The sequence below is a fragment of the Zalophus californianus genome, chromosome 9 (assembly GCF_009762305.2).
Source record: "Zalophus californianus isolate mZalCal1 chromosome 9, mZalCal1.pri.v2, whole genome shotgun sequence".
Taxonomy (NCBI): Eukaryota; Metazoa; Chordata; class Mammalia; order Carnivora; family Otariidae; genus Zalophus; species Zalophus californianus.
In genome coordinates, this window is record NC_045603.1 from 119,469,967 (window position 1) to 119,488,588 (window position 18,622).

The 18,622-nt window shown below is 39.8% G+C and overlaps 2 protein-coding genes across 3 annotated transcripts in view; one reads left to right on the plus strand and one right to left on the minus strand.

Moving 5' to 3' along the window:
- Nucleotides 1-2,478: 2,478 nt before the first annotated feature.
- On the plus strand, nt 2,479-3,289 carry LOC118357364 (histone-binding protein RBBP4-like). The gene has a single exon (XM_035729341.1). It carries the CDS (start codon nt 2,558-2,560, stop codon nt 3,287-3,289), a length of 732 nt encoding a protein of 243 aa, XP_035585234.1. The 5' UTR covers nt 2,479-2,557.
- Nucleotides 3,290-9,956: 6,667 nt separating this feature from the next.
- The window catches only part of SPAG6 (sperm associated antigen 6), a 61,816-nt gene continuing 53,150 nt past the window's right edge, over nt 9,957-18,622 (minus strand). The window contains exons 10-11 of one of the 2 annotated variants that reach the window (XM_027595445.2): nt 17,307-17,452; nt 10,752-10,957 (exon numbers count right to left, since the gene is read on the minus strand). In XM_027595445.2, the coding sequence (XP_027451246.1) occupies nt 10,888-10,957; nt 17,307-17,452 (216 nt within the window). In that variant the 3' untranslated portion in view covers nt 10,752-10,887. Of the gene's footprint in view, nt 10,958-17,306; nt 17,453-18,622 lie in introns of both variants that reach the window. The other variant, XM_027595446.1, reaches the window with a different exon arrangement.

Here is an 18,622-nt window from a genome sequence, read left to right on the forward strand (position 1 = left end):
ATTACTTTTGGAAATACAACTGATGTTTTCTTCCCCATCTGAGTAAGTTAGAAGCTTCTGATTAGCAAGAGTTACTAAGGCCAAAGAGAGGCTAGCCAGGGTTAAATGTGCAAAGTGTCTGAAACTGTGGTTTGGGTTTAGATCTGAGAAAATTTGATGTTCTGGTTTGGTTTGGTTCCAATTTAAACTAGTTGCCTAAGTGTTCTTAAGCTTTGGGGGGGTTCAACTTAAGGTGTTAATTTTAAGAGTTAGCAAATTATTAAGGCTCATTCAGGTTGTGGGTTGAGTATTTAATTCAGTTTATATTTGTGGTAAGGATAGAAAAGGTCTGCCTAGGAAAGAGCTACAGCTGGGGAATGGGTGGGTGCGTTGGCCCTTGGCTTTGAAGAGGCGCGTCCATTACAGTTCATCCCTGCTTAGACCCAACTGCTGCTTCTTTCCTTGTTTTATGAAGTGTAGTTGACACTCCGTGTTACATTAGTTTCCAGGTGTACAACGTAGTGGTTCAACACCTCTATATATTACGCTGTGCTCGCTGCAGGTGTAGCTGCCATCTGCCCCCAGATTACACTCTTACAGCACTGCTGTGTTCCCTACGCTCTACCTTTCCTCCCCGGGACGCATTCATTCTGTCACTGGAAGCCTGGGCCTCCCACTCCCCTTCCCCCATTTTGCCCAGCCCCTCGCCCTTCTCCCTTCTGGCAACCATCAGTGTGTTCTCTGTATTTGTGGGTCTGTTTCTGCTTTTTATGTGTTTCTTTGTTCATTTGTTTTGTTTTTTAGATTCTCTGTATAAGAGAAATCATATGGTATTTGTGTTTCTGTGTCTTATTTCACTTAGCATGATACTCTCTAGGTCCATCCATGTTGTCACAATTGGCAAGATTTCATTTTTATAGCTGAGTAATGCTCCAGTGGGTATATATATGTGTATGCATGTGTATGTATATATGTACACACATTCCACACCTTCTTTATCCATTCCTATATTGATGGACACTTGGGTTGCTTCCATATCTTGGCTGTTATAAACAATGTTGCAGTAAACATAGGGGTACATATATCTTTTCAAATTAGTGTTTTCGTTTTCTTTGGGTAAATGAATACTGGATCATATGGTATTTCTCTTTTTAATTTTTTGAAAACCTCCATACTGTTTTCCACAGTAGCTGCACCAGTTTACATTCACACCAACAGTGCACAAGAGTTACTTCTCCACATCCTCACCAACACCTGTTATTTCTTGTCCTTTTGATTTTAGCCATTCTGACAGGTGTGAGGTGATAGCTCATTGTGGTTTTGATTTGCATTTCCCTGATGATGAGTGATGTTGAGCATCTTTTCACATGCCACCAACTGTTTCTTATAATAAATTCATCCACCTAATAACCAGCAAGTCTAGGATTCTGGTTGGCCTTTATTGCTGGGGAAACTTACAAGACGTTTTGTGGGAAAACTACAGTTGCTACAGATGCAGTGGATCTCAAGCCTTCAGTAATTGATACTTTATTTCCTTCTCCACCACCCATTCTAGATTTGCCTCAGCTAGCACCCATGTTGGTTGAGGGATATTGCCTGGTAGGTGACCCAGGCCCTCATCTCCAAGAGTCTTAAGACCTGGTCATCATTCCCATCTTAGATCATGGCTTCTGTTCTTATCTGTTTACTGTTAAAACTGGGCATGGGGGGTGCTTGGGTGGCTCAGTTGGTTAAGCGACTGCCTTCGGCTCAGGTCATGATCCTGGAGTCCCAGGATCGAGTCCCACATCGGGCTCCCTGCTCGGCAGGGAGTCTGCTTCTCCCTCTGACCCTCCCCCCTCTCATGTTCTCTCTCTCTCTCTTTCTCTCTGTGTCAAATAAATAAATAAAATCTTAAAAAAAAAAAAAACTGGGCATGGGGGCGCCTGGGTGGCTCAGATGGTTAAGCGTCTGCCTTTGGCTCAGGTCGTGATCCCAGGGTCCTGGGATTGAGTCCCACATCGGGCTCCCTGCTCAGTGCGGAGCCTGCTTCTCCTTCTCCCTCTGACGTTCCCTCTGCTTGTGCTCTTCTATCTATCTCTCTGTCAAATAAATAAAATCTTGGAAAAAAAAAAACTGGGCATGGGAGTATCAGGAGACTTCATTGGATCATTTGTGTGCCAAACATTGTTCCCTCTCTGCATTCTGTAACAGAGCTCTACCTTTTGATGATCAGAATCAATGATCTTTGCTAGTTTAGTCACTCCTTTCCTTCCTCCTGGTCTCTTGGCAGAAGGAGACTGAAGTGACTAGAGTTGCAGCCATCGTATAAAGTACAGTGGGACTTTGTGTCCACTGATGAAGCATTACCCCTCTGAGAACAAAACCTTTTGACCCACAGAGTCTAAAGTTTTGGGGACAGGAAGCACAAACTTTCCAAGTGTACCACTGGGAACTCTCCAGGTATGCCACTGGGAATGCCACCTACTGAGGGGCCACAGGAAACAGTAGAGGCCGCGCGCGCAGAGCGAGCGCCCGTAGCCTCCCCGCCCCTCCCGCAACGCTCGACCCCGGGGTCCCCCCAGCTTGCCTGCCCGCCATGGCCGACAAGGAAGCAGCCTTTGATGACGCAGTAGAAGAACGTGTGATCAACGAAGAGTACAAAATATGGAAAAAGAACACCCCTTTTCTTTACGATTTGGTGATGACCCATGCTCTGGAGTGGCCTAGCCTAACTGCACAGTGGCTTCCAGATGTAACCAGACCGGAAGGGAAAGACTTCAGCATTCATCGACTTGTCCTGGGAACACACACGTCAGATGAACAAAACCATCTCGTGATAGCCAGTGTGCAGCTCCCTAACGATGATGCTCAGTTTGATGCCTCACACTACGACAGTGAGAAAGGAGAATTTGGAGGTTTTGGCTCAGTTAGTGGAAAAATTGAAATAGAAATCAAGATCAACCATGAAGGAGAAGTAAACCGGGCACGTTATATGCCCCAGAACCCTTGCATCATTGCAACAAAGACTCCATCCAGTGATGTTCTTGTTTTTGACTATACAAAGCATCCTTCCAAACCAGACCCTTCTGGAGAGTGCAACCCAGACTTGCGTCTGCATGGACATCAGAAGGAAGGCTGTGGACTTTCTTGGAATGCCACCTACTTTCCCCATAGTTCCTGGACCCGTATATTCTACCTGTTGGGGACACAGTACCATCTAACAGTTAAAGGTTTAGGGTGGCATCTCAACCTCAAGGCGTATCATCGCCTAGCTGGAGCCTCAGCTATGTCTTTAAGAGGCCATTCTACCCTTCTGTCATGCCAGTGATTTAAGATGCAGTATGGGATTGGACCTGTGTACTAGTGTACTCTTTGGTCCAAAGCAGTGTTGTATGGGATCTTGTGTCAGTAGATCAAACATTCTTACTCCTCAGATGGTGATGTTGGCTGGGTCCTGTAGATAGAAAAGGAAAACTAATTCTCAGACAATATAACAACCCTAGTCAAGATGAACACAGAGGTCCACTGTAGTCAGTTTACCTCCAGGTGGTTGGTTGGTTGCCTTAAGGGATGGTGTTGTAACTGGGGGGGTCAGCATTCATTTCTCTGATTGACAGGTTGGATATTTGGCGGCAGCAGTGGCTGGATCAGCCTTGGTGAGTCGAAGCCCTGTTCATAGCCACCGTCCCCATTACCATGGCTACTCCACTTAAGTACCCATTAGTGCTAGCACTACAGTAGCTGATGAGAGACTGGCCGGGTCATGAATGTTGTTTAGTGCCTACCTGATAGTGGCACTTTGATATGCATGAACCTGGGACACAACATTCTTCACACTTTGTGTCCACACCTTATCCGTGATATTCTAATATTTCTCCTTCCAAGCCTCTGGCCCAAATTGCCACTGCATTTACCACTGTCCATGAGCCTGTGTATATTCTTACCTTGAACTGTTCTTGTTTCCACACAAAGCAGACAACCAGGTACATCGCCAGAAATTTTCCTTCAACACTGTTTTCAGGGCCCACCTAAGTAGACCTGCAGTGCAGCAGCCCCTTTTTGGCTTACACTCTTGTGCTGGGCCAACCCATTTGTAAATGAAGGTTGGCCTTTCTCCTCTTCTGTCAGCTGGCCATAAAAGACACCCCCATGTAGCCACAGTCATGAGCTAGTTGTGAACCCATAGTTGTGAATGCCAGCACAATAGTGGTAGAAGACGTGGCAATCTGGGCCACCAGCTGGAACCACTGACTTGTGGCCTCTGGCCCTCCTGCCCATGCCCAATCCTGGATCTTTCATTCCCATTTTATGATGGATTGCTGCTGGGCCCACCCAAAGCATGACCTGATGGGTCTGATAGAATCTAGTCCATGATTATCTCTGGTTGCAGAGTTAGTTACTTGATGTCCCATGGTCAGTTGTTCTGTCTTCAATCAGGGCCCTCAGTCTATAAGAACTTCTTCTCAAATGGTGTACAGTTCATTACTATAGACGGTATGACCTTGCTCCCAAATCCCAGAAGCCTATGCTCTGGTTCCCCTATTGGGATTAGCAGTAACTTTGTACAGCATCCTTTCCCACCACAGATCCCTCTAATACCACAGGGCCTGCTGAGTGATCTGGCAGGGCCCCTTGTCCTGGGGCCTACCCCTGCTGCAGTGCTCTGTCACCCACTAAAAGGATGGGGGCAGTATTTTGAAGTGCATGGGAAATAGCCCCTGAATACACTGGATGAGGCATTTCAGGCTCCATCCTCATGGTGACCAGCCTGTCCTTCAGTCAGTTGGTTCCAGATCTGAGAATTGACTCAGGTCTGAAAACTGGGCAAGTGACTGTGACTAAGCTGCCCTTAGCCTACTGACCATCCATTTTTCATTTATTTTTATTTTATAAATGGATACCCTTAATGACTACCTCTAGAAACACCAAGTTCCTTTAACTGTCTTCATGGCTATCTACAGATTGGATCCTTGGTTGCCACTCCAGTTTTGCAACTCATTGCAATAATTGTACACACCTTGCTTCTTCTGACAGTTAAGTACTCACCTGGCCTCCATTATTTCAGGACCCCATCATCCCTACTAAGGAGCTCAGTTTTCTAACACTGTCTCCACCAGTCAACCCTGGCATAGGAAGAGCATTACTACTGAGATTCTCAATGGCTGTTACCCTCTTAACAGTTCATTTCTTACCAGCTTGGTAAATGGGGTGTTCTCTGGGCTTCTCTTAGAACAGAGTCTGCCAGCCAGTGGGTTTTCCGGTCCTATCTAGGGTCTGTGCAGCAGCATGCGCAGCCCTCAAGTCACGTGATACCTTCGTCCTGTCTGCCATGGCAGATGCAGCATTTCCACTTCACTTACTATGGGAAGTCGCTTCCTCCAAGCTTCCAAGAGCCATCCCAGCTCCTAGGGTCCTTGCCAAGGAGATGAATCCTGTATCCTGAGAGAGTTCCCATTATCAATAAACTCTCCCTTACCCAAATGTAGTCAATCTTCATGATTGGACTGCTAGGTATGAAAATGAGCCAGATTTTCGCCTTTTGTGTACAAAAAGGTCCTAAAATGACCCCTTCAATGAAGGCTATTTGGCTAGAAGAGAGAGTACCCGTCATATCCCAGCCCAGGTTCTGGGATGAAGAAAGAGTAGCAGAGCCCCATCAGAGTTGCTTTCCAGAGATCTGCCATTTTGCATTAACAATGTAATATTCTGGAACCAATTTTTAAAATCAAGATTAAAATGCTATATGGATCATTCCAGAACATACTTTGATTTTGCATATATATGTCCCCTATTTGGTCTTTCGGTTTTTATAAATGCCAGAATAATGGCTTAGTTTGTATCTCTGCTAACTTAAATTGCAGGTTTTACTGTAGAACATACCTTTCTGTGTGGGAAGTGGGAAGCGAGAGAAGTAGTAAGCTCAAATGTTTCCAGGCTTTGTAACAAAATAGAGATGAACTATTTATAGAGATTAACTTTGACTCCTTGACTTTTTTTTTAATGAATTGCTTCATACAATAGCATTGTTTATCTGGAATTTTCTTCCAAACCCCATTTACAAAAGTGAAAAGAAGAGTAGCAAATATGATCTACTGAGCACGTATGTGCACAGTTGTGCAGGTTGTGTACTGCACAAGGGCACCTGCACATCTAAGGGGATGTGGTTCACATCATAGAAATCATGGATTTGCATATTTACTAAGAGAATTTTCCAGCAGATGGCAGTAAAGTGTCTTAATCTAAAAATCAGAATATTACAACAATTTCTGCTAGATGAAAGTAAAGTGTCTTGAGAAGAGTGCATCTTTTTCTAATTACGCAAAGACACCATATAGTTAGTGCTGTCACTGCTTACTACATGCTAGGCCCTGTGCTCATTCACCCTGTTTAATTCTCAGGATCCTATAAAATGGGTACTCTTGGGAACTAGCTGAAGGCCACTGAGTCAGGGTATAGAAGTTTTGAGATTCTAAAATGGGTCTCTAACTAGAGCCTGTGCTCTTCTACACTAAATGATGGTCTTTCAAGGGTGCCTGGGTGGATCAGTCGGTTTAAGGGTCTGCCTTTTGGCTCGGGTCATAATCCCAGGTGCTGGGATCGAGTCCCACGTCAGGCTCCCCGCTTAACAGACAGCCTGCTTCTCCTTCTCCCTCTCCCTCTGCCTGCTGCTCCCCCTGCTTGTGCACGCTCTCTCTATGCCAAAGAAAGAGAGAAAGAGAGAGAGAGAGAGAGAGAGAGAGGAAGGAAGGAAGGAATGGAAGAAAGAGAAAGAAAGAAGAAAAGAAAGAGAAAGAAAGAAAGAAAGAAAAGAAGAAAGAAAGAAAGAAAGAAAGAAAGAAAGAGAAAAAGAAAGAAAGAAGAAAGAGAAAGAAAGAAAGAAAAAGAAAGAGAAAGAAAGAAAGAAAGAAAGAAAGAAAGAAAGAAAGAAAGAAAGAAAGAAAGAAAGAAAAGAAAGAAATAAAGAAAGAAAGAAAAGAAAGAAAAAAAAAGAAAAAGAAAAAGGGAAAGAAAAAGAAAAGAAAAAGATCTTTCGGTAAAGCAAGGTGTAGGGACTTGAAGAGACGTGACCACAGAGGGCTGCACTGCCGTGATGCTCAGCCCAGCCAGCCACTGGTGCTCCCGCATGCTTACAACAGTGCTGGGTGGCACTGGGGACAGAAAAGCACAGGGCGCTTCATCCAAGAAAAAGATCATACTTAAGTTTATGAAGAAAAAAAAAATGGGAGAATGATAACATTCTCTTTGGAATTTTAATTACACTTGTGTGATTTAAACTATATGTGCTACAGAAATTCAAAAAGCAGAGAAGTCAATAACAGGTTACAGTAGTTCTCAAAGGATTGGACTTCTTTATATCCAAAAATACTTTGAGTAAATACTTACCATCAGTAATGTATACATTCTATATTTTAGTATAAATTTTAGCAGGAATGTATTACCACCAATTCTGTATACATGGGAAAAATTATAAACTTTATTTTAATATATAAATATCTACACCAACCCACCTTGCAAAATGTTATATTTTTAGTGTAATATTGATCCAGTGTTGTAAAACTGATAAACCATAAATAGCACTCAATTTAAAATCTCTGTAGCATTTAGGGGTGCCTGGGTGGCTCAGTCGGTTAAACGTCCACCTCTTGATTTCAGCTGAGGCCATGATCTTAGGGTTGTGAGATCGAGCCTCGTGTTGGGCTCTGTGCTGGGTGTGGAGCCTGCTTAAGATTCTCTAACTTCCTCTCCTTTTGCCCCCCAACCTCGCCATGTGCACTCTCTCTAAAAAAAATAAAAAATAAAAATAAGAATAAAATCTTTGTAGCATTCACAAAGTCATAGCTTCAGTCATGAAGCGGAAAGAAAAAGACATTAAACTTCATGGTTTGTTTTAATAGAATCATTTATGAACTTATGAAATAAAATGTCTGCTAAAAAACCCCAAAAATATAAAAATCTCTATAGCAAATACTAGTCAATCATTAATAAAAGGAGCCCACTTATAAATATTTTATATTGATCCTTAATTTACCACCGAGGAGACCTTTCCCCTATTAGACCCACTAAAATAAAATAAAATAAATGAAAAAGCTCCATCTTTTGTGAAACAAGCTATTACAACTTTTGCTTTTTATTTTAAAACAGCACGGATAGCACGAACACACTTCTCTAAAATATCTGTACAAAGTCTCAGGGAGGTATCTAGGATTATGTCAGCTTGTTAATGACAATTATTTTCTGGGTTGTGAGATTTGGAGTGATGTTTTTGCTTTTTTCTTTATCCTCTCGTATACTGCCTAAATTTTTTAAAAGATTAAATACAATAAAACTTACCATTCTTTAAAGCAATATCACTGAATATTATCTAATTTTATGCCCTGTGAGGTCCTCTTAAAAACAAAAGTGGGGCACCTGGGTGGCACATTTGGTTAAGCATCAGACTCTTTGTTTTGGCTCAGGTCGTTATCCTGGGGTGGTGAGATTGAGCCCTGTGTGGGGCTCTGCGCTCAGTGCAGAGTCTGCTTAAAAAATGCTCTCTCCCTCTTCCTCTGCCTCTCCCCTCCCACTCTTGCTCTTTCTCTCTCTCTCAAATGGTTCTTTTTTTTAAAAACCCATAAGGGGACGCCTGGGTGGCTCCATCGGTTAAGCATCTACCTTCGGCTCAGGTCATGATCCCAGGGTCCTGGGATTGAGCCCCGCATCAGGCTCCCTGCTCAGCGGGGAGCCTGCTTCTCCCTCTGCCTGCTGCTCCCCCTGCTTGAGCTCTCTCTTGCATGCGCTCTCTCTCTGACAAATAAATAAAATCTTTAACAAAAAATAAGTATCCATATTACTAGAAAAATAATTGCATAGCCAAATCATATTTTAAAAGTCCAAAGTCCCTGAATGGACTGGTAAATGTAATAGTTACAGTTATGACTGTCATTTAATCCTTTTAATCTCTGAAACAGAGTAGCTACAAATCAATATTCTCTAGACAGTGAATTTTGTGGCAAAATAAGCTACAGTATACACCAGCCTCAACATTCACTAGCACCTAACTTACTCAGAGTTGGTGATTTGAAAACAGACAAATCACTCTTTCAAGGTTAGTTTCTGAACTTGACACATTGGAATAGGGATGGCCTCACCCAGGAGTTTAAGGCCAAGGTTTATGTTATGCAGGACCTCAAATCAAGATTAGAAATGAGCAAATCTAATCCTTTAAGGGGGTAGTTTGAGAGGAAAAGATTAGAAAAACAGGTCAAAAGCAACTAGAATTAAAAACTTGAAAAGAAAAACAGGACAACCTCTTGTAAATATGAGACTGTCATTTGCTTTTACATGAAATATGCCTGTTTTGTGTTCAGTATCTTGTGCCTATTTTATTCCCTGGGTCTGGGCAAAGTGTTTCTATTAGAAAACTCCATGAGGGCAGGCAATGTAGCTTTTCTTTATCCTAATCATTTGGTATCAACTCCACTTACCTAAAAGGATGTGCGCAACTGCCGGTCAAAATGTGTGATCTGTTATTGACTGTCAAGATTCCCCTTCGTTCATATGTCAGTTTGCACAGAATGGAACAGTTTACAAAACTGTTACCTGTATCATTGGAGGTTAATTCATAAGCATCTTAAGAGTAAGCTGAACGAATATTATCACTCCTTACTCTGTAACAGATATGTTTAGAACCTAGATTTTCAACATCTCTCTTCAGCACCACTGATATGCACCTGTTTTCATAACAAGCAAACTGTATGAATAAGTTTCAACCAATAAGATTCAAGTATCCTATTCCTGAAGTTGTAAAAATAAAGTGTTTATATAAGCTAAGTGAGATATCTAGGGAAGATCATTGTAAGGAATGTCCTTCTAGATCAAAAGACAGACAGACAGACAGACAGACAGACAGACACACACACACACACACACACACACACACCAACTAGCCAGAACTTTTAAACCTAATCATGTAATCCCCAAGATCAGAAGTACACCACAAGAAAAAAAGGCAAAGGAGATTCTAATGTTGTTTTTATTTAAAAATTTTTTTGAAACTCCCTCTCACCTCCTTTCAGCTCTCTAAGTGAAAATGCATGCAAAGTCTAAGTCTGGTGGTATTCTTTTAAATTATTTCTTAAATCCCTGAAAATGTGGCTTTTAAAACTTGGGGAAGTGAAGCGAGGACAGGGTATACTGAGGACCCCTTTTATTTGCCTGCTTACTTGTTTTTTCATGAGCAGGGCTAGACTCAGAAACTTTTCAATGAAATGGGAAGCATGTCTGTAGTGGAATAATGCTTAATATTGACTCCCTCCCTCTCCAGCCCCATGAAAGGTAAGGAAGAGTTTCAGGGAGATGAGAAAAGAGCTTAGAAAATTTGCCATGAAGAGGAGAGCTTCCTAAGTTATTAGGAGAACCTGACAGGTTATCCATAGATTCCCTGTGTTTGGATAATGCACTGATGCAAAGAACATCAGAGTCTCTTCCAGTGCCCCATACTTCTGTCATTAGTTTTCTCTTTTGGCTGTTTCCCGTCTATGTCCTGCTGAGGAATTTGCAAGGCCAGTTTTCCTTGCCTGTGTCTAGGAGGAATTGGCCAAAGTAACTAGAAGTTTTCAACACCATCTTTCATCTATATGTAGTTGGGGGTGTAAGTGTTTGGGGGCTGTGGAGAGGGGTTTAAAAGAAAAATAACAAATGCCTTAAGACCTTTTAGTGTCTTCGAAAAATTTACCCTTAGAGCAAATCCTATACAAATGACCAGTAGTTCATCTATTCAGACCACTAATTTTTCAAAGTATTACATAAATTTAGAAAATATTATCCAGAGGTATTTCACACTGAATAAATCTAGAATGCACTTAGTTCAAATATTTAGAAAGAGCTTTAACAACTATCATTCATAAATACTCCATTGTGAATTAGAGTATGAAAACAGAACTTTGCTTAGTGAGTAAGTGGTTGATAGCTGTCCACTCTCTGCAGAAGTGTATCTGAATATCCAGGGGAATAATACCTGAAAAAGAAAATTTTCTATTAGATACTTATGAAAAGGTTCAGCACAGCAGGCACAAAAGATGCAATATAAGATATTTATCTAAATTAATTCTATCAGTGAAACCTCAAATATACTCGGAATACTTATGCTCCAGTAATGCTTTGTGCATAGGGTTAGAGACTATCAAGGAAGAGAACACCAACTCACAAGACTGTGCTACATAAATAGCAAAACATTGAAAGGCTATTAATGCAGTGGCACAGAAGGGGTATTTTCAAAGCAAGATACTTGGATCCAGGGCTAGTGTTTTATTACAGAGATTGTTTTTATTATGTTAAATGACTGGTGTTGCTTTAGTGATCATAGCTAACTGTTTTTTTCATAAAGTAGACATTACTAATCAATGACTGCATTCTGATTGCCTTACAGATTATTCTCACTGTATGTCTTAATCAGATCTGGTCACCAATAAAAACAAAAATTTCTGGGAGTATAATTCACATTAAAGAACTATTTAATAAATGGTTTACAAATATCCCATCATACAAACTTAGGAAATTAGTCATTTTCATTGATTTGGGGCATCTATAGTACTAAAAATTTATATTTATAAATTGAATGTTTTATAAAATAGATAGTATAAAAGTATTAAATATATTGATCAATGCATTATGGAATGCTTCATATCTATGGAAAGAATTTATATGCACATAAAAGTATGTCAAATAAAATTTGTTAGGCATTCTAGAATATAATAAACAAAAAGTCTAAGTGTAATTTAAAATTTTCCAAAACACTCAAAATAATTAAACTTCCTAAGGTATTCTCTCCAGATAAAATCTAATGTTTAAGATTTGCTTTGTCCTTGTTAGTTATCTTTACCTATCCTCAGATGCTTGACTTAAAAACTCACAACTTGTATACTAATTTTTCCCACAATTTGTCAAGTGGAGGTGAACAAAACAACAGTATTTTCTGTTAGAGTAAATAGAGTATTTATAAATAGAGTATTTATAGGCAGTCATAGTTAAACAGACACATACAAAATTTACCCTAAAGAATGTTTCTCGTCTAAAGGCATCCTACCCTTCAAAAAACTGTCCTTCAACAGTGGGTCTCTCTGAAGTACTCTTACACTGAGGAAGTCACAGCTGTTTCTCTCAATGAGTTAGCTACAAATTTTAAAACAGGCCTCACCTTCCTAGACCTGATAAATGGGTCAGATACAAGATAGGTACCTTTTATATAAATGGTAAGAAGTAGATTTAGAAAAACCAAAACTTAAAAAATTGTGCTGTTTCATGTGGTAGCCCCTAGCTACATGTGACTATTGAGCATTAGAAATATGGCTAGTGTGACTAAAGAACTGAATTTTTTTATTTAATTGTCATAAAAATGTGAAACTGATATTCAGTTCAGATATTTTAGGTGAAACTTTTTTCAAGAGATTGAGAGGGTGTGCGTGAGTGGCGGGGAGGGGCAGAGGAAGAGGGAGAGAGAGAATTTTAAGCAGGCCCACACCCAGCCTACGTGGGGCTCAATCTGACGACCTTGAGATTATGACCTGAGTCAAAATCAAGAGTCGGGCGCTTAACCCACTGAGCCACCCAGGTGCCCCCAGGTGAAACTTTTAGGTGTCTTTGAAACAACTTGTGAATCTATCTTTTCAACTGTAAACTTTATATACTCCAAATACAGATAGGTATTTCTAATAAAATTCAGCATCTGAATTGAGATGAACTGGAGGTGATAAAATACCTACCAGATTTCAAAAACTTAGCATAAAAAATGAAATAACTCATTAATAATTTTTTATATTGATTACAATATAGTCTAGTCTAGGCAGAGATCCAGAAGACAGAGGAGTTCCAGAAATATTCCTGGCTGTGGAATGGGTCAAGATTAGAACTCAAGCCTTCTAACATCTAGGCCTGAGCCCCTTTCTGCTCATCACACCAGCTACCTTTATTAGAGATCTTTAAAGATTACTAAAACTGCAAGGCAATATGAAATAAATGTTTAGGCTAATAACAGCTGAAAGAATGTATCCATTGATAATCTGTCTTATAAAGAATAATTAGTTCTAAAAGTCACCAAGTGATTCTTGAGAATCATATGATTACAAAAATAAAACCATTTTGAGCTTATATTTGTCCATTTTCATAGACAATGTTTCAAAGATTTCTACAAAACACCTCTAAGTTCTATAGAACCTAATGTTTTAAAAACATAAGAACCACGAAAAGTCAGCTAATCAGAATTCTTCAAGATAATTAGCCAGTTTTTAAAATGAAGTCAAACATATGATACTTTATGAGGAAAACCCAAAAGGCTCCACCCCAAAACTGCTAGAACTCATAGAGGAATTCAGTAAAGTGGCAGGATATAAAATCAATGCACACAAACCAGTGGCATTCCTATACACCAACAACAAGACAGAAGAAAGACAAATCAAGGAGTCGATCCCATTTACAATTGCACCCAAAACGATAAGATACCTAGGAATAAATCTAACCAAAGAGGCAAAGATTCTGTACTCAGAAAACTATAAAATACTCATGAAAGAAATTAAGGAAGACACAAAGAAGTGGAAAAACGTTCCATGCTCATGGATTGGAAGAACAAATATTGTGAAGATGTCAATGCTACCTAGAGCAATCTACACATTTAATACAATCCCTATCAAAATACCATCCACTTTTTTCAAAGAAATGGAACAAATAATCCTAAAATTTGTATGGAACCAGAAAAGACCCCGAATAGCCAGAGGAATCTTGAAAAAGAAAAGCAAAGCTGGCGGCATCACAATTCCAGACTTCCAGCTCTATTAAAAGCTATCATCATCAAGACAGTACGGTACTGGCACAAAAACAGACACATAGATCAATGGAACAGAATAGAGAGCCCAGAAATGGACCCTCAATTCTATGGTCAACTCATCCTCAACAAAGCAGGAAAGAATGTCCAATGGAAAAAAGACAGTCTCTTCAACAAATGGTGTTGGGAAAATTGGACAGCCCCATGCAGAAGAATGAAACTGGGCCATTTCCTTACACCACACACAAAAATAGACTCCAAATGGTTGAAAGACCTAAATGTGAGACAGGAGTCCATCAAAACCCTAGAGGAGAACGCAGGCAGCAACCTCTTCGACCTCAGCCGCAGCAACATCTTCCTAGAAACATCGCCAAAGGCAAGGGAAGCCAGGGCAAAAATGAACTATTGGGACTTCATCAAGATAAAAAGCTTTTGCACAGCAAAAGAAACAGTCCACAAAACCAAAAGACAACCGACAGAATGCGAGAAGATATTTGCAAATGACATATCAGATAAAGGGCTAGTATCCAAAATCTATAAAGAACTTATCAAACTCAACACCCAAAGAACAAATAATCCAATCAAGAAATGGGCAGAAGACATGCACAGACATTTTTCCAAAGAAGACATCCAAATGGCCAACAGACACATGAAAAAGTTCTCAGCATCGCTCGGCATCAGGGAAATCCAAATCAAAACCTCAATGAGATACCACCTCACACCAGTGAGAATGGCTAAAATTAACAAGTCAGGAAACGACAGATGTTGGTGGGGATGCGGAGAAAGGGGAACCCTCCTACACTGTTGGTGGGAATGCAAGCTGGTGCAGCCACTCTGGAAAACAGTATGGAGTTTCCTCAGAAAGTTGAAAATAGAGCTACCATACGACCCAGCAATTGCACCACTGGGTATTTACCCCAAAGATAAAAATGTAGGCATCCGAAGGGGTACGTGCACCCCGATGTTTATAGCAGCAATGTCCATAATAGCCAAACTATGGAAAGAGCCAAGATGTCCATCAACAGACGAATGGATAAAAAAGAGGTGGTATATATATACAATGGAATATTATGCAGCCGTCAAAAGGAATGGAATTTTGCCATTTGCAACGACGTGGATAGAACTGGAGGGTGTTATGCTGAGCGAAATAAGTCAGTCAGAGAAAGACATGTATCATATGATCTCACTGATATGAGGGAATTCTTAATCTCAGGAAACAAACTGAGGGTTGCTGGAGTGGTGGGGGGTGGGAGGGATGGGGTGGCTGGGTGATAAGCATTGGGGAGGGTATGTGCTATGGTGAGCGCTGTGAATTGTGTAAGACTGATGAATCACAGACCTGTACCTCTGAAATAAATAATACATTATATGTTAAAAAATAGAAGAAGATAGTAGGAAGAGAAAAATGAAGGTGGGGAATCGGAGGGGGAGACGAACCACGAGAGACTATGGACTCTGAGAAACAAACTGAGGGTTCTAGAGGGGAGGGGGGTGGGGGGATGGGTTAGCCGGGTGATGGGTATTAAGGAGGGCACGTACTGCGTGGAGCACTGGGTGTTATACGCAAACAATGAATTATGGAACACTACATCAAAAACTAATGATGTGTAATGTATGGTGATTAACATAACATAATAAAATAAAAAAATGTAATCCCAGATCACAGAATGTGAGGTTAAAATTATACAAAGGTATTTTGACAAAGCAGCAGATTAAATTATAATATGACAGAGTTTTCATTTTCCCCTAGTGCTCTGTAAAATAATTCTAGAAAGGAGTAGAAAGAAGACTTCTGTTCAAGAAAGTACATTACTGCTGGTTAATTCTAATAGGTCATTCCATTTTGAGCCCTTTAGCTTTTTTAGTTTTTTTCCTATAATTTTGTTTATGTTAGAAAATTACATTGAAAGCCATTTTATTTATTTACTTTTTAAAGATTTTATTTATTTGACAGAGAGACACAGCTAGAGAGGGAACACAAGCAGGGGGAGTGGGAGGAGGAGAAGCAGGCTCCTGGCTGAGCAGGGAGCCCAATGCGGGGCTCAATCCCAGGACCCTGGGATCATGACCTGAGCTGAAGGCAGCCGCTTAATGACTGAGCCACCCAGGCGCCCCCATTGAAAGCCATTCTAAACTTACATAAAATAGCATTCTCCCTGAAGGGATGAATGTATGCAAATTAACTTTATTTTCTTTTCCTGATAAAAGATTTTCATTTTTTTTTCATTTAGTGGTTTTACACATATTTTACATAAGCTTTTTTGTATATTATTTTATCTGTATATTATATGTAGTAGATATACATTTATGATATACTCCTTAGATATATTTTTATATATTAATATTCTTAAAACTAACTCATTGGAACTCTTTTGGTCAAGCAGTACTCATGAACCTCACAAAAGTATATGAACTCTACCTCTAGAAAGAATTTGCTGGAAGAATATATATGAACAGAAAATTAGTTTTGTGATTTTACAATGAGTCTTACCCATATACATTAAAAACCACTGATATTAAATAGGAAGAAGCATTTATATAACATATATAAATTATAACATAAGGTTTAAACATTGTAATATACATTTTCTAACATTAACTAGGGAAAATAAATGAGTGTAGGATTGGACAAATACGGATAAATATGGCCTTTAATTCTGAATGTTTTACTGGTGTTTTTCAAGATTCAGTTGTTTAGGGTGCCTGGGTGGCTCAGTTGGTTAAGTGACTGCCTTCGGCTCAGGTCATGATCCTGGAGTCCTGGGATCGAGTCCCGCATCGGGCTCCCTGCTGAGCAGGGAGCCTGCTTCTCCCTCTGACCCTACCCCCTCTCATGTACTCTCTCTATCTCATTCTGTCTCTCAAATAAATAAATAAATAAATTATTAAAAAAAAAAGATTCAGTTGTTTAAATCATTCTATCTTTTCTTGGTAACTTTGCTTTTGTTTATTTTGGGTTTAGTGGTATAGTTCTTCTTTAGACTTACAAGGACTGAGGCTTAAGTTTAATGCTCTGTAAATCAACCTTATTAAAAAAATTAATCTTGAAAAGAACTTCCTACTACATTACTATGAGGCACCTGCATATCACAAACGTTTTTTTCAAATATAGATAGTAACTTTCTTTTTGCCACTCAACATCTCTTTTCTATTTGTAATACTCCTGTTGATATAAGTGTGAGCTTAAGGCAGAAAAATAATATGCAGGGAACTATGAAAATCAGGATCTACAGGCCCCTTCTAAATCAGGGTCACATTAAAGATTGCTAACTTAACTTGCACTCTGTATGCAGGTACTCTTTGGTAAAGCATGTGTTGGATTAGTATAGATATGTCTCAAATGACATTCCAGTTTGATTTGGAGAGGTGTGTGTCAATCAGAACATTATTAAATTTGAGGGGAAAAAGAGATCATGAGAGAAGTAAATGTGTACATTGGTCTTATGTAGTATTTCAAGACCACATTTTGACACAATGGATATAAAATCTAGATTTGAAAACAGAAAAACTACATTATAATTTTGAACTACTCGAAGTCCATTTTTCCCACCTTACTATTTCCTCTGGGTAACAGTTGTTAATACTGTTGATGTATTCTTGAAGGAGAGAGCCAGGCTCTGCTTTTATCTCTTGAACCTTTTTAAGTCCACCACTTGTTACAAAAAGTCGTCGAGCTTTGCTGTCATGTGGCAGTACCTTGAAAAGTCAAGCACATGAAAATAATCAGCTTTTCTTTTCCAAGTGGGATTATTATTAGTGAAAAGAAATAATCTATCTGAGAAACTATAAAGGAGAATTTATGTACAATATATCTGTAACAGAACGAGCCTAAACTTGCTAATGATTAGAAGTAAAATGTAGTGTTTGTAGATATGTATTAGCCTTTTATGTTGTGGAGTTGGAGTAAAGGCCTTGAACATGAGCAAAGTATGGGGATCCACTCATATATGTAAGATAAATCAGTGTCCCTCCTTTGCTTACACCCATTCAGGGTCTCTCCACTACCCACAAAATTAAAGGCAAGATCCTTCAGCAGGCACAGAGGGCCTTTTGTGACTCAGGTCCTAAATACCTCTCCAGCTTCCTTCCCTACCAATCTCTATCCTAAGTTTCGATTCGGTAAGCTCGACAGGTGCATGTTGGGCCATTTCTTGCCTTTGCCGATACTGTTTCCTCTTCCCAGAATGCCCTTCCACCCTCCACACTTCTCCCACATTTGTTTGGCTCTTACTCATCTCTTAAGACTCAGCTCAGGCATCCCCTCCTTTAAGAAACTTTCTCTGGGACATTCCTATCTACCCTCTTATCTCAGGATGACGTAGATAACTTTTCTTCTCTCATAGCATTCTGTTGAACAACTGTCAGTGCACTTACCACATAATATTTTAACTACCAGCTTCTATGTCTGTCACACATAAATGTCATTGAAGACAGAAATTATATATTCATTCATTCATTTTTTCATTCATTTCTCTAGTACCTGATGCCTAACAGATGCTCAATAAATGTTTAACAAATGAATGGACATACTAAGGAGTAAGCAAAGAAAGGAAATTGAGGAGATGTTAAAAAGGTAAGACAAATCAGAAAAGTAAGGAATCAACAAATCCAAGAGAAGATTTTAAGAAGCAACCAATGAGAACTTTAAAAAGTCACTGGATTTTTTTTTTAAGATTTTATTTATTTATTCATGAGAGACAGAAGGAGAGAGAGAGAGAGAGAGAGAGAGCGAGAAGCAGAGGGAGAAGCAGTCTCCCAAGGAGCAGGGAGCCCGCTGCGGGACTCGATCCCAGTACGAGCCGAAGGCAGACACTTAACCATCTGAGCCACCCAGGTGCCCAAAAGTCACTGGATTTGACAGTGGGT